Source organism: Bubalus bubalis, chromosome 21 (genome assembly GCF_019923935.1).
Source record: "Bubalus bubalis isolate 160015118507 breed Murrah chromosome 21, NDDB_SH_1, whole genome shotgun sequence".
Classification (NCBI taxonomy): domain Eukaryota; kingdom Metazoa; phylum Chordata; class Mammalia; order Artiodactyla; family Bovidae; genus Bubalus; species Bubalus bubalis.
In genome coordinates, this window is record NC_059177.1 from 50,211,554 (window position 1) to 50,228,628 (window position 17,075).

At 39.1% G+C, this 17,075-nt stretch overlaps 1 protein-coding gene across 4 annotated transcripts in view; it reads right to left on the reverse strand.

Moving 5' to 3' along the window:
- The window catches only part of RBM6 (RNA binding motif protein 6), an 89,278-nt gene that overhangs the window by 64,434 nt on the left and 7,769 nt on the right, over positions 1–17,075 (reverse strand). For 3 of the 4 annotated variants that reach the window (XM_044933584.2, XM_044933582.2, XM_044933583.2), the window contains exons 2-5: positions 10,143–10,253; positions 4,933–6,211; positions 3,186–3,275; positions 1,557–1,626 (exon numbers count right to left, since the gene is read on the reverse strand). In XM_044933584.2, coding sequence (XP_044789519.2) covers positions 1,557–1,626; positions 3,186–3,275; positions 4,933–6,211; positions 10,143–10,186 — 1,483 coding nt within the window. In that variant the 5' untranslated portion in view covers positions 10,187–10,253. Of the gene's footprint in view, positions 1–1,556; positions 1,627–3,185; positions 3,276–4,932; positions 6,212–10,142; positions 10,254–17,075 lie in introns of those variants that run through there. The other variant, XM_044933586.2, reaches the window with a different exon arrangement.

A 17,075-nucleotide genomic window follows, 5' to 3' on the forward strand; every position in this document is an offset into this window, starting at 1 on the left:
TGTATTAAAATGGCCAGAAAAGGCAGAATTTCCTGAAAACTGATTTTTTTTAAACTATTGTCCTGAATGATTTCACATTTGTATCAGTCTATGGTCTGCCAATTATGATTTTAATAGCTGCCAGAGCCAGAAAATTTAAGGACTTCCTCTGTGAACCCTACAGATCAATGTAGGTTTTACTCTGCTAATAAATCTGACAATACATGTAGAAAGTCAATGAGTACTAAAGAAATGAAGGATTAAAATTGCTGTTATTTAAATACCAAACATATCTTTTTCCTAAATACCAATATTTAACGAAAGCACAGTTCATGAAATAAGATCAAAGCTGAGGTTATTGCCTTGTGAGTCAAAAAGCAAATGCAGCCTATAAATTCTATTTTTAATTTCCAAAGTTGATAGTAAATCAAGAAAGTCTCTATGAGACACATACCCCTCATCCCAAAAAGAGTTGTGTTTGAGAACATACCTACTCTTAGTCATACTTCCACAAATTTAGAGTTGGCATATTTCAAACAAAGAAATAATTAGCTTTCTGAGAAATAATGCTCCTGAGTTCACTGTCAAATTACAGGAAAACAATGTCTGTACTTAACACAAACACCAGATTATTTCAAGCACCAAAATTTTTGTGGACAGTTTTATTCTGTAAAACCAATCAGAAGAAGTAATCTAGTTAATGCAAAAATGTTATTCCATGGTGAACTGTTTAAAGGTAAACTATATATTCAAAAATATGGCTTGCTCTTACTTGAAGAGTTCTTTAACATGAATTACTGAGACTTGTGATTCTAAGACTTGTGAAAAGACTAATGCTCTACTTTCTTTAATTTAAAATAGACCACTTTAAAATTACCTTTATTTGTTTCCTATTGGGTAGTCCTAAAAATACTGGTCCAATACCCTGAGTGCTTGGCATTTCACTTTTGACTACTTTTTCTATAATAAGGTTTGAAGAAACTGACCAAATTAGGTACTCTAAGATACTAGGAGGATATTCTGAAAATCTAATCTGTAGAGCAGAGGTCAAAAAGAAAGGTCTTCTGGATCTATTCATGGATTTCAACAAAATAGCTGGTGCAGGACTCTGTCCTCCGAAAAAGACTAAAATCTCAAGAAACTACTCACTTGTACAATTTCTCTGGCAAGTTGAAACTTCCATGCTGAAGCAACGAAACGTAAAGTTTTACGTATAGTAAGGTAATTAAAATCTTACCCAGCTCAAACAGAAACATTCCACCACCATGAAGAACATCAGCAGCAAGTTTAATGATTTAATTGCATAAAATATATTTGGGGACAAATTCTACAACACTCACTTTGTATCTCATAGGCACTCAGAAGTACTGGAACATACATCCTCATCACCCATGAGTGGACAAATATCCACAAAGAACTACAGCTAAGGGTATAGCTGGCTGTTGTTTGAAGGCATCAACAGGAGGCTTCTGGAAATCTTAATTGTGGTTTCTTAAAAAAAATTTTGAGGAACACAAGATGCAGAGATCTGACAGACTCTTCCTAACCCAAGGCTGCATGCAAGTTATGAAACTCACCTGTGTTATACTCCTTTAACTGCAAGTCCTTCACAGGCATGCCATCAGGAGTCCAAAAGGCGTTAAGAATCTGTAAGAATATGGTATGCACACTAATGACATACATCATAATCAAATACTAAACATTATATTTCCCTAGTGGTTTTTATTCTACCAACTTTAAAGCAATGATTACTTTACAAAGGACAAATTAAGCCAAGTACACTCCAGGCATTCCAAAACTATTCAATGAGTAGAACATAACTACTCAAAAATTCTCAAGTACAAAAAAAAAAGGCAGAGGAGCATAACCTCAAGAGCTCAAGCTCTGAAATGAGACTGCCAATATTCCAAGTCTCTCCTCCTCATGTGCTGTGCAACCTTTCAGCACCCAGAGTCTCATTTTCTAAACCTAAGATCATGCAATGAGCTCATTCCTATTCAGGGCCATGGTCCCTAAACTCCCTCAGCCTGGTCAGCTCTTTTCCCCATTTTCAAATGGGCTGTTCTCTTACTTGCATTCAGGCCTGGGCTCAAATGTCACTTCCTCAGTGATGCCTTCCCTACCTACCCAATCTAACACCGCCTGCACCCGAGTGATGCTCTAAACCTTTACTTTAGTTTTCCTCAGAGCATTCATCACTGCTTGAATTTTTTTTTCCTGCTTATTCTTCTTACTATCCATGGAAGCAGTGACTTTATAATGTTCACTACTGTATCACTCAGTGCCTAGAACACTGCCTGGCATACAAAGGTGCGTCATTTTTGAATGAATGAATAAAGAGTACCTGTTTCATAGGATGTTGTGATAAATAAATGAACTAATGCTTTTAAGTATCACACAATGCCTAACACAGAGTAAAGTTCTGTTTGCTCTAGTAATTGTATATTCTGACCAAATTCTTCCTTAAGGTCATCCATAATTTAGTTACCAAGTTCTTTAACATTGAGGAGTTAGAAAGTTCCCAGTTTTTACTACTATAAACAGCATCTTTATGTAAGCACTCCAACCCTCCTCCCTCCCACTTGGATTATCCCCTCAAGGATGATTATCAGGTCTGAGGACAGCAATCACTTGTCATATATATATAAACAAACCTCACCTCAGTGAGTACTTAGTAACTGGTGAAATATGAATGATCTCTATCAGATCAGATCAGATCAGTCGCTCAGTCGTGTCCGACTCTTTGCAACCCCATGAATCGCAGCATGCCAGGCCTCCCTGTCCATCACCAACTCCCGGAGTTCACTCAGACTCATGTCCATCAAGTCAGTGATGCCATCCAGCCATCTCATCCTCTGTCGTCCCTTTCTCCTCTTGCCCCCAATCCCTCCCAGCATCAGAGTCTTTTCCAATGAGTCAACTCTTCGCATGAGGTGGCCAAAGTATTGGAGTTTCAGCTTTAGCATCATTCCTTCCAAAGAAATCCCAGGGTCTCTATGGATTACACTAAAGCTACATTCCTGGTTTAGCTACTGCTCTATAGGCGGGGGAAGGCTGGGTGAATGATAACCAAGATTTCCCTGAGGATTTCTTTGCACCTTCCTGTGAATCTACAATTTCTCAAAATAAAAAGTCTTTAAAATTTTTTAATTGACCGAAAAAAAAAAGAAAGGAAAAGGAAAGAGAAAAAAGAACAAGAGCCTTACCTCTTCCTTTGTGGCATTTTCAGGCACCCCATTTAATCGAATAAGCTTGCTTGGTTTCTCCTCATTTGGGCCAGTCCTATAATCTTGATCCTTTAATCCAAAGCAAAAAAACTTATTTCAGAAAAAAATACATGTTAATGTGCAAAATGAAACAACATGAAATACAGGTACTCAGGATAAAAAAAATCAAAATGACTTGCATCATATTAAGATATAAAAAGTTATAATTGTCTCTTTTTCTGAATTCCAAAATTTGATTTTTAAAAAAAAATGGGATCTTACTTCCCCAACCAAGAACTGAACCCGGTCCCTGGCAGTTAAAAAGCAGAGTCTTAAGCACTAAACCACCAGGGAATTCCCCTCAAATTTTATTTCAAATCATTACAATGTAAGTGTTCTAAGATCCATGCTCATTGCAGGAATTTTGAAATAGTAAAGCAGAAAACGAAGAGAAACAACATTGAAAGGGACTTTTACAAACAGGAAAAAAAAAATCAACTAGATTTTCAAAACTAGAATTTTCTTTTCCTGAATGAGAAAACAGCACATAAATAAAACCAGATGTCATTTATCAAAGCTGTTACTGATAAACAATCTCCAGAACAAAATCAAAGGGTGTCATCTGATGATATAACTTAATAGTACAAAATCAGAGAAATCTGCATTTTCCATATGTACAAAAGTCTCAGCTCTGATTCTTCTCCATTTCAAGTTATAAAAAGGGTTTAACCTTTGGGAAAAAAGTCTCCTACAACTACTTGACCACACCTACTGTCCGAGCATAATTACAAATAGTGTCCTCTTTTACTCTTGAAAGTGTCCTGACTTGAATAATGAATTATATGGCCATCCAGTTCTAACAATCTCAAAATCCATTTTTTAACCAAATATCTAACCAGCTTGTCTTAGAATTACTGTCCAAAATAACAGAAACTGCAATAGAGATGGGTAACACCTATTTTTAAAAGTAGTGTTTTCAATGTCCAACTGCAAACATAATTCTAAGATTATATGTACATTAGATTATATATTAGACATACAGAAAATCAACATTTAAGTCAATTAAGTTAGCTTCAATATTTGCAACATTAACATTGCCTCCTCCTAAGTATTTTCTCTTATCCTAGATATTCTCTAAATGATTTTAAGTAAGAAAATGAACCCCAAACAGCCACAAGGCCTGACTATGTAAGAGACGAGAGAACCAACTCCCAAAGACAAATACTTTCAAACTAAATTATCCCAAGGCATTTAAATCAGTACCATCAAGCGAGATAATGAAGAGATACACATCAAAAATATGATCTGAACTGAGGGCCCTTTCTCTAGAGATATACACTCCATTCGTGACTACAAATCTTGCTTTTTAATGGCTGTATAAAGTAAGACCCAGGACTAATGGACTCTATACTTCATCCTTCAGAAAAGTCTTAAGAAGAAGCAAAACTCAACAAAGCAATCCAGGGCTTCCCTAGTGGCTCAGTAGTAAAGAATCCACCTGCCAATGCAGGAGACATGAGTTCAATCCACGATCTGGGAAGATCCCACATGCCACAGAGCAACTAAGCCCATTCATACAACTGCTGAGTCTGTGCTCTAGAGCCAGACAGCCTTAACTAAAGAGTAGCCCCCCGCTCTCCTCAATTAGAGAAAAGTCCGCACAGCAACAAAGACCCAGCACAACCAATAAATAAGTAAATAAATAAAATCTTAAAAGACAAAACAGTAGTCCACTCTATTAACATACCTGAAGGTCCCGTTGGGCATCTTGGGAAGTTTTGCCCTCAGGAAAAGACTTGCTCTGGCCATAGCCAAATATTTGGCTTCCGGGCACTCTGTGATCCACATCACAGTACTCCATGCTTCTGTAATCAGTGTCCTGACGGCCAAGAAAGTCCAGACCACCTTCTTCTTTAAACATACCAGCATCCGAGCTCTGTTGTTCACCTCCAGAATGCTGTGACTTGTCCTGGTCTTGAAGAGGACTTTGGCTGTTCTGAAAGTCTGGTGGAGATGCATGGTCAAAGGCTACACCTTGTTTTTCTCCTTCTCCTGTTTCTGAATGCTCAAATTCTCCCTTCTGAATGCCAAAAGCAGGTCTTTCCGTTGTATGGTCATGTGCAGATTCTTCTCTCTTGTTCACATTCATACCAGAATGTTCTCTGTTTTGTGTGGAGGGCTGAACGTAATCCAAAATATCTGGATCCGCAGAGGGCATCTCCCTATCTTTAAATTCCATACAAGGTCCTCCCTCTCTGCCCCTAAAATCCTGATCAGTCCTGGATCGGTGTCTACCTCTGAAATCTGCATGTGGTGTATTCCTGTCCCTAAAGTCTAGATCACTAGTACCTGAACCTCGGCCTCTAAAGTCCACCTGGGTTCCGTCTTTGTCCCTGAAGTCCAAATCAGACACATCTCTATTCCTAAAATCAGAACGGGACTGATCTCTGGCCCTGAAATCCAAATCTGATAAATCCCTTCCCCTAAAATCTGCACGGGCTCCATCCCGCCCTCTAAAATCTAAGTCATAAGTGCCCCGGCCCCTGAAGTCAGGAGGAGGAACATCCCTACCTCTAAAGTCACCAGTATGAGCCTCCCTCTCTCTGTAGTTCATGTGAGATGTCTCCCTGCCTCTGTAGTCCAGAGAAGTACCGTCTCCACCCCGATAGTCCATAGGTGGCCCTTCTCTATCCCGAAGGTCCCCAGAATGGATGTCCCTTCCTCTGAAGTCCAACTGTGATGAATCTCTGCTCTGGAAATCAGAAGATGAAAAATCTCCCCCCCTGAAATCATGTCCATGGCCCTCCCCTCCTCGATAGTCACCATGCTGTCCGTCTCTAGCTCCATAGCTGAAAGAATGCTCCTCTACATTTGCAAAGGGAGGCCCCGAATGCCCCTGGAAATCAAAGGGAAGTGAATCTCTGCCAGGAAAGTTGCCAGAGTGTCTCTCTTGAGCATGACTCTTAAGGGGAGGAGGAGGATAATCCCTGTTCCACCCGGGAGCAAACCTTTCTTCTTGGCTCCCACTGTAGAAACAAAGACAGTGTTATTCATATTGTCCAGAGAGTTTGAAATCTACACACCAGCATATTCTTCTCTAATCACAGCACATTCTTCTGTAAACATTTTTTTTTTTTGGCAGAGTTCTGTAACAAGGTCCTAGATCTGCAGAAAACAGCAATGTTTTGCTATTTTAAGACGAAGTGGCGGAGTAAACTTTTAAGTTCCCATTTCAGAACACGAGGAAAGTCAACACAAGGTTTTCAACATGACTGCTGCAGAAAAAGCTTTCACCCAGTCCTGCAACAGGGAAAATCCGCAACACCAGATAAGCTAGCAATGGTGACACTCTACAAAAATTTCCATTTCCTACAGCCAGGGAACTTAGAATTCCAAGATCAACACGATGATTCCTATACATCAGAAAAATCAATGCGCTGTAAATTTTATACAGTAGGTTTCAGGATGTGTCTTTCTCATTGGTGGTGCAAACAAGAGTAACATTCCAAAATATCTGATTGACAGCTACAGAGTGGACACCACCCAATCAGAACAGATGCAGGCCCAAAATGAAGAAAACACTGGCTGTAAGCCACTAGTTGGAGTACACTAGTGTTCACCAGCTAAGCATCACCCCTGGCTGCATCTAAACCCCAGTTCCACAGTGGCTCCACCTAGAAGTGCTCTCACCTGGGTCCTATTATTAACTACTCAAGGGTATCTCAGAAGGCAGCATGAATCATGCCACACAGCATGCGTAAGTTGACCAAACCAAGCAACAGCATCCAGAAGCTTAATGCTGAAAGGGACCTAGAGAGAGCATTAGGCTTTCATGCTTTATCCCCAGGTCCCAAATGAAGAAGCTGATTTTTTAGATTCTAATGCCTCATCTAATTTTTCATGGTAATACAATATATTTTAAAACATAGTATTAAATTCACATTCTCAGTTTACAGAACTCAAGAGAACTGAGTTCTAAATAAGAACTGGCCCTATCTTTCACACTACCTAGCACCAGACCATTTTATATGTTTTGACTTTGGTAAAAGACAGGGAATTTAAATAGGCAATTAGGTACCTAGGATCTTGAGCTGAAAAAGGGAGAGGAGGGCATAAAAAAGGAAAACATAAAACGATCTGAGTGGTTACCTGCTATTCAGCAGCAAAACAAAAGTATTAAGAGATCAAGTTCCACTCAGTTCTCTCCTCTCAGAAAATATAGGTTCTATTATATGACCCTTCTGAACTCAGACTACACTGCTATAGAAAGACTCAACAGACAACTGCTTCTGGGTCACTCAGTTCAAGAGCAATGCCAAACCCTTTCCTGGAGTAACAGAAATTTAACAATAGTAACCCAAACAGTAGAATGATACATATTTAATAGATTTTCAGAACATAACTTCCATTAGCTTCATTAACACAAAAATATTAACATTATTTATGTGTATGGGGTTCATCATAAGAGAAGCAAGTTTAAATGTGCTTCATAAATAATACAACTTAATGCTAAAATTAAGACACTACCACTAGTTCTAGTGTCACCCATATTTAAAATCATCCAGATCCCAATAGTTAGCTTGTAGAAGCCTTAAGCCTAAGCAGACGTTCATGGGCTGAGTGCTGAGCTATCTAAATCTACATGTTCTCTGACCAAAACACATACAACACTGTCTTTGAATATTACCCTAAGGATTACCTTACCAGATAAAACTGAAATCAAATACATCTACAGTAATCACTATACTAGGGTTCTCAGAACTGTATTTTATGTAGACTATTCAAGAAACAGTTCTACCAGTTATGAAACAGCAGTGGCTATGAAAATCATTTTCAACCAAATTTTTAAGACAAGTTGTTAAAATAAATACAAAATCATTTTTCTGCAAAATATCTTTTTTCACCCAAATTAGTCCCCTCCCAAAAGTTATGCTATATAAACTATGCCTCTCTCTGGTCAAAGACCTTAAAAAATGGCATGTAATGACTATATTTAAACTAAAATTAAGGTGGGGAAATACAATTTTATATAATAGATTCAAAGAAAAAAATGTTCTGAAAAAAATTTTTCAGTGATGCAATAGAGCTGAAGTTATTTCTTTAGCTCTGAAGGCTCAGTGTAAACAGCCTTATGCAGAAAATAATTATCCATAAATATAAGTAAAAGAATAGATTTTTAAACATTAAAGTACAAACGCACTAATCTAGACTAGGGATCTGCAAATTTCTTCCATGAAGAGTCAGACAGTAATTACATTAGGCTTTACAGTTTCTGTCACAACTATTCAACTCTGCCCCTGCAACATGAAAGCAACTATAAACAATTTGTAAACGAATGATCAGGGCTATGTTCCAGTCAAACAAAAACAAGCTGCAGCCTGTTGACCATTGATCCAGACCTTAATTTTTTTAAAGGAAAAACATAACCAGCATCACTACTGCTGCTAAGTCACTTCAGTCATGTCCAACTCTGTGCAACCCCACAGACGGCAGCCCACCAGGCTCCCCCGTCCCTGGGATTCTCCAGGCAAGAACACTGGAGTGGGTTGCCATTTCCTCCTCCAATGCATGAAAGTGAAAAGTGAAAGTGAAGTCGCTCAGTCCGACTCTTAGTAATCCCACGGACTGCAGCCTACCAGGCTCCTCCATCCATGAGATTTTCCAGGCAAGAGTACTTGAGTGGATTGCCACTGCCTTCTCTGAACCAGCATCACTACCACTGCTTTAAAGATTGCTAAGCAGAAAGTAAAGATCCCTTTATTCACGAAATTAGCTTTACTAAGTGTTACATGGATTTACTTTTACACTTACTTTTCTAACTAAATTTTCCATGGGAACCCCAAACTTCAGAATAATAAAATAACTGTTGAATTTGCACAGGAAGATCTGCAGACTGCCAGTCCAAAAGAAAACTTACTTGTAACAAAAGTTTCAATTGGAGCATAAATTTTTTTTTTGGCCATGCTGCAGAGGCTTGTGGGATTTTAGTTCCCCAACCAAAGACTGAACCCAGGCCCCTTGGCAGTGAGAGCATGGAGTTCTAACCATTGGAGTGCCAGGGAATTCCCTGGAGCATAAATATTTTTTAATGTATAACTTTAAAAGTAAGATTTCTTTGCCATACACAAACTACAGCCGTAAGTCACATTCCTATAGCATTTCATTAACTGCAAACACAATGCAAAAGTTTTTAAAATATCATCATCAGTGTTTATTACACTGGCTATAAAAAATTAACTCCCTATAAATCTATGATATAATTCATTTACAACTATGAATGGTACCACCTTCTCCACTTATCAAATTGATAATATAATTCACTTTATTGAATTATAAATTCAATATTTTATATAATTTTATTGTATAGAAAGAATGTAATTCATTCTCCCTACAAATCTATAATATAATTCATTTACAACTATGAATGGTACCACGTTCTCCACTTATCTTTGTATCCAGTAACCCCTAAAATTGTAATGCAGCTTAGGAAACTGCATTAAGTAAATAATTTTTCTTCCTCACAACTATTTCTGGTGGCTGAAATACAATGTGTCATAGGAAAGACAGAGCTCTGGATTCTAGACATAAATTACTGAACTTAATGAAACATTCACATTCATTTATAAACACATATACATTTTTACTAGCTTTCCTTATTAGTTGCGTATTACTTTGCTAAAAAAGATAAAAAATATTTTTTAAAAACTGGGGGATTTTTTGTTAATACTTTAAAAATGCTAATACACAAAATACTTGGCATGCTAGGTATTCACTCTGACGATCACTCTAGAAATGACTAGAAAAATTTTAAGTAGTTTCTATTTTTAAAAATCAGAAAAAAAAAATCAAAGCTATTTCTACACAAAGAAAATATCCCTCTTTATAGTAGGCCATAAATGTTATACAGTATCTACACTGTTATAACAGACATTTCGATATTCAAATTTTAAGACTTACCGAAAAGGTCCTGTTCTGTTAGCAGATCGAGAATCCCCCCACATCTCTTTCTATGTCAAGAGGGCCCAAAAAGTAGATCCTTTTGCTACTAAACTCTGGTTATAGCAGTACCTGTACAAAACAAACCACAATAAATGAGTATGTAGGTACATGAAGTAAAGACTAAACCAATTTTCTCCTGTTTGACTTATCAGGGACCACATCAGCAAGAATATTTTTAGAAGTCACTTTTAAACGTTTATATATTACTTTACAGCAACAAAAACACATTTTAAATTTTTAAAAGGGCACCATCAATCTCTCAAAGTACTAAGAATGCTTCATAAAACATTTATTAAATTTTCCAGCACCCATTCTATATGCCTTTTTGGAAACAGCACCTTACCATGTTTATTTACTACCCTCAGTCCACGTGGCTGATCCTACACTATTCAGCCTGGCCAATCAGTAGTCTATTACCACAGCGATTGCTCTGAAGATGAGCACGTAACCTATGACTAAGAAGTCCTCATAAGACCTGCACTCCAGCTACCGAAAGACGCAAACTTTTTTTCGGTCACACGGCACAGCCTGTGGCATACCAGTTCCTCATCTGAACCCTGGCCCAGGCAGTGAAGAGCCAAGTCCTGACCACTGGACCACCAGGGAATTCCCAAAAGGAGGCAAACTTTTATAACCTTGGATTTGGCAAAGGTCTCTTACCATGACAACAAAAGAAAAAACAGATAAAGTAGACTTGATCAAAACTGAAAACTTTTCTGCATCAGAGTACCCTATCAAGAGAGTGAAAACACAACCCACGTCAGCAAAAATAGCACACTATGAAATTCCAAAGCCTTCTTCCTCCACAGAAACATTAAAAAATAAGCAGTCTGAACCAACTTTGTCCAGCCTTTAGAAAACAGTCAAAGCTTTACGATGACCAAATGAATGCTCAATGAAGAAAAAGACATCCTTAAAATAATCAGAAAGTTTTGGGTGATCCCTGACCCACCCCTCACCGCAGCATGGCAGTGGTTTTTGTCTTGAAGCAGTGGCATCCCACTTTCCCAGCTCCCTCTCTTAAACCAAAGGGAAAAGTGATTTGTAAATAACTATGTACTTCTGTTCTAGTAATGTTCTGTTCTGTATGGGGGAGAGGCTAAAGGACTGATGTAAGTTACTTGTCTCTGTTTTACCTAACAGAACTCTGGGGGGAAAAGTGGCAGGCACTGCTAATAAAACTAAAAAAGCAGACTAGAGACTCACAGATAAGGGAGAAGTTGCAGGGAAAATACTGTGAGAAGTTAGACATTTCCAAGGCAATACATATGTAAAAAAATTTAGAATGTCACAAGCATTCTCAGGCAAGACACGTGAGTTCACCTGGACTTACAGCCTAGTTTTACTCACCACAGGGCCCCTTCTGCTTACTGCTGTGCTGCATCTACTGGGGGTAGGATCTAGGCAGCGGAGGTGGCAGGCCTTGTCTGCAGGTTCAGATCTTGGTGGTGGTAGTTAATAGGCAAATGAGAGTTTTGACGGTTGAAGTGAAAAGTAACTCCACATGAACAGTGGTTGAACAGGGGTCATTCTCTGAGAGACAACAAGCATCACGTTATGCTATGGACTACAATCCAGTGACGCTCTTCTCATGGATTCCTTTAACTTTCAGCTTTACAAGGACACTCCCCCAGAACATAAAGAAGGACTCGGGTTTCTTGGAAACCAACCAGTGGGTTTGGGAAAGCCTCCCCATTGTAGGTCAGCAGCCTTTAAGGTTAGAACCATGATGTCAGATGACTCTTTTCGAGCTTCCTTTGCCTTTGATTCGTGATTAATAAAAAATTCTTGGCAAACACTTTGATTCAAGTCCATCCTGCACAGGTCCAAGAAATCGACCTCTAGCAGCATAATATCAAAACCCGGGGCCATCCCTCTTAAATCATGACCTAAGTTCCAAACGCCAACAAAACAGAACCGGGGGTCCCATTCCATTACTTTTAGCTGTGGTCTACAGCAGGCCTGTTTCTGCTTTAAGCACTCTAATTTTTCCAAAGTAAATGCTTTGGGGCAAACAGGACACTCAGCTATAGCATCAAGGGGTCACGACAGGCAGAAATTGGTGGGAGCATCTACCCAACTAAGATCCAACTATGAGTTTTTAAACAGCAGCAACTTTAATGTGCCCTTTTGGAGCTAGAATTAGTGGCTGCTGGAAGCACCCTTGCCCCCTATCCCCTACAAATTCTCATTTAAAAAAAAAAAAAATTAAATGTATTCATTTCAGTTACAGGGCCTTGAAAAGACTGCTCCTCAATAGTGATAGTGGTTTTTCAGGCTTCCTCTCCAGAACCATGCTTTGCCTACCATCATACCACATTCAAAAGTTAAAATTGAAAGTGGATCTACATAAATGTAGAGGCTAAACTATAATGCTTCTAAAAGAAAACATAGGGAATTCCCTGGCAGTCCAGTGGTTAAGACTTGGCACTTTTACTGAGGTAGCTAGCCCAAGGTCAATCCCTGATTGAGGAACAAAGATGTTAAAAGCCAAATGGCCAAGCAAAAAAAAACAAAAAACAAACAAACAAAAAAAAAAACCACTGAGATGGTATCAGCAAAGACTTCTATAAAGGAACCAGAAAGCATTGATCATAAAGAAAATATAAAAGTTAAAATCTGTTCTTCAAAACACACTGAAAAATGAATAGGTAAACTACAGAACAGGGAGTAAATATTTTTAACACATGTCTGACAAATGCTCTCTATTATTAGTCATTAAGAAAACAGATTAAAACCACCGATACACACCCACTAGAACAGCTAAAATTAAAAAGACTTCCAAAATCAAATATACAAGGATTTCCAGCAATCAGAACTCATACACTACTCAAAAGATGGCAAAATGGTACAACCAATTTAGAAACTGGTCTGAGAAATACTACTCATGACCCAGCAATTGAACTTCTAAGTATCTGCTTAAGATATACGAAAACAAAAGACCGGTAGAAAAATGTTCACAACAACTTTACTCGTAATAGCTTTAAAAAAAAGAGAAAGAACAACCCAAATATTCTTCATTGGGCGATGACATAAACGCTGTTTGGTGTCCGAAAGGGGATCCTCCCTGGGGTAGTGTATTTCACTTAGATATCAAATGGAAAGGTGACTTTTTGGTAAAATGAGAGAAGCATTAGTAAGAAAGCGAAGTGAAAGTCACTCAGTCGTGTCTGACTCTTTTCGACCCCATGGACTATATAGTCCGTGTTATTCTCCAGGCCAGAATATTGGAGTGGGTAGCCTTTCCCTCCTCCAGGGAATATTCCCAACCCAGGAATCAAAGCAGGGTCTCCTGCATTGCAGGTGGATTCTTTACCAACTGAGCTACCAGAGAATCCCCCATTAAGGGGAGGTGGAAATGAAGAATCAATAAAAACCTATTTTAAAAAAATTATTCTTAAAATTGTGAAATACATTTAAGTTTACCATTTTACAGTTAAGAGGGATTAAGTACATTTATGATGTTTTGCAACTTTTATCCCCATCCATCCAAGCTTTTTTCATCTTGTAAAACCAAAACTCCGTACCCATTAAACAGTAACTCCCCACTCCTCTCTTAACCCAGTCCTTGGCAACCACCATTCCACTTTGTCTATATAGTTTTGACTACTCTAAGTACCTCTTAATTCTAGTGGAATTAAACAGTATTTCTTCTTTCATGACTGGCTTTTCTCACCTGGCATAATGTCTTCAATGTTCATACATATTATACCATCTATTGGAGTTTCATTTATTTTCGAGGCTGAATAATAATTCCACTGTGTACACACAGTATATTTTACCTACTCATCCACTGATGGACATTTGGACTCTCCCATCTTTTGGATAATGTTAACAATGAGCATGCACATACAAATATCTGAGATCAGTTCTTCTGGAGATATATACACTCACAAGTAGAACTGGTGGATCATATGGCAATTCTAGTTTCAATTTTTCAAGGAACCACCATACTGTCTTCCACAGCAGCTACATCATTTTACCTTCCCACCAACAGTGCGCAAATGGTTCTGTTATGGACTGAATTGTGCCCCCCACAGCTTCAAGCCCTAACTCCCAATGTGACTGTATTTGGAGACGTGGCCTTTGAGGAGGTAATTACGGCTGACAGAGGCCACAAGGGTGGGGCCCCAATTCAACAGGACTGGTGTCAGTGGAAGAGACACCAAAAAATGCATGCACAGGACAGGGAAAAGCTAATGTGAGGACATGGCCAGGAGAGGGCCATCTGCAAGTCAAGGAGAGAGGCCCCACCAAAACCTAACCCTACTCATGCCCTGATCTTAGACGTCAGTCTCCAAACTGCGGGAAAATATTTTCCATTGTTTAAGCCACCTAGTCTGGTATTTTGTTATGGCAACCCTAGCAGAATGATACAAGTTCCAGTTCATCCACATCCTCACCAACACTTATTACTCTGTTTTTTTGTATTTTAGTAACAGCCATTCTGGAGAAGGAAATGGCAAACCACTCCAGTATTCTTGCCTGGAGAATCCCATGGACGGAGGAGCCTGTCCGGTTACAGTCCACGGGGTCGCAAAAGTCGGACGCGACTGAACTGAACAGCTATTCTAATGGGTGTGAAGTGGTATCTCACTGTGGTTTTGATTTGCATTTCCCATATCATTAATGATGCTGAGCATCTTTTCATGTACTTATTAGCCATTTTACATCCTCTTTGGGAGAAATGGCTATTCAAGTCCTTTGCCTATTTTTTGATACAGGTTATTCGTTGCTGTTGTTGAGTTTAGGAGTTTTCCACATATTCTAAATATTAATCCCTTACCAGGCATGTGATTTGCAAGTATCTTCTCCCATTTTGTGAGTTGCCTTTTACCTTGTTGACAGTATTCTTTGAACACAGAAGTTTTTAATTTTAATGAAGTCCAATTTGCCTATTTTTCCTTTTGCTAACTGTGCCCTTGGTGTCATATCCTTTAAAAGATCATTGTCAAATCCAACATATAAAGCTTTCCCCTTCAGTTTTCTTCTAAGAGTTTTAGAGTTACGGCTCTTACATTCAACAGCAACATCATTCTTAAGAACAGCATTTGTTGAAGGCAAAGTTCTGCATATTGATTTGTTTAAAAATATACAAGCCCACAATCTTCCTGGAATGTTTTTGTGTACGAAGATTAAAGACTAGTCTGAAGACTCTACCCTTACCTTGTTCTATCACTATCATTTAACTATTATTTTTTTTAATATTTGGCTGCATCAGGTCTTAGTTGCAGCACAGGCTCAGTTGCTCTGTGGAATGTGGGATCTTAGTTCCCTGACCAGGAACTGAATCCACATCCCCGGCATTGCAAGGCAGATTCGAAACCACTGCTACTGACACAGTAGCAAAGTCCCTTAACTCCTTTTTTGATCTATATTATCACTCTCAGTCAGTTCAGTCGCTCAGTTGTGTCCGACTCTTTGCAACCCCATGAACTGCAGCATGCCAGGCCTCCCTGTCCATCACCAACTCGCGGAGTTCACTCAGACTCACGTCCATCGAGTCAGTGATGCCATCCAGCCATCTCATCCTCTGTCGTCCCCTTCTCCTCCTGCCCCCAATCCCTCCCAGCATCAGAGTCTTTTCCAATGAGTCAACTCTTCGCATGAGGTGGCCAAAGTACTGGAGTTTCAGCTTTAGCATCATTCCTTCCAAAGAACACCCAGGACTGATCTCCTTTAGGATAGACTGGTTGGACCTCCTTGCAGTCCAAGGGACTCTCAAGAGTCTTCTCCAACACCACAGTTCAAAAGCATCAATTCTTCGGCGCTCAGCCTTCTTCACAGTCCAACTCTCACATCCATACATGACTACTGGAAAAACCATAGCCTTGACTAATCGGACCTTTGCTGGCAAAGTAATGTCTCTGCTTTATAATATGCTATCTGCTTTTGTTCATAAGCATACTCCAGTCTCTCTCATATAAAACACCACCCCCCAATACAAAACCTTTAAACATCAGTTGACTAAATAAATGAATGTCCACCAAATATGCTAACTAGGCTCTATTATGTTCCCTAGCACTGCTCATGATGCTGTCCCTGGGTGCTATGGACTATACTGAATGTGTGTCTCTTCAAAATTCATGTTTAAGTCCTAATCTCTGACTTGATGGTAACTGAAGATAGGGCCTTTAGGAGGTAATTAGGTCATGAGGGTAGAGCCCTTAGGAAAGGGGTTAATGCTCTTCTAAGAAGTAATAAAAGAGAGTGCTCTCTCTCTGTACCATGTGAGGATACAGCAAGAAAGCAGCTGTCTGCAAACCAAAAGGATCTCACCAGGAACCAAACTATCTGGCACCTTAATCTGAAACTGCCCTGCCTCTGGAACTGTGAGAAATAAATTTGTTATTAAGTCACCCAATCTAGGGTATTTTGTTATAGCAGTCCAAGCTAAGACACTGGCCAATCTTGTCCATTCCCAATTTAATCACTATCACTACCATCTCTACGATTATAATTTCCACATCTCCATCACTAGCTTAGACTTTCCTATAAAGTCCAAATGTCTGCCAGAAATGGCCACTTGGCCATCCTACAGGGATCTCAAGCTCATGCATAAATTAGACTTCACTACTGTTGGGAGACATTTAAACACTTCATTAGAGCCACTTTTTCTTATGAAGAGAAATTTTCCAGATTTTAAATATTCTTATATCTTCACCCCTTACATCAGCAAATTACAGTCAGGTTCCTAGTTTAAAAGTGAATTTTATAAGATAGCAAAGTGAGTTTTATAAGACAGCACAGTGTGGCAGTGAAGGGACAGGAGTGCAGTCTCTGGACCTACTGTGCTGGTGGGGTTCACAGCTCGACTGCTGGGAGGGAAATCATGGCTCGGCCACAAGGTACGTCCTTGAGCAAGTGATTTAACTTAATGCCAAATCCGGA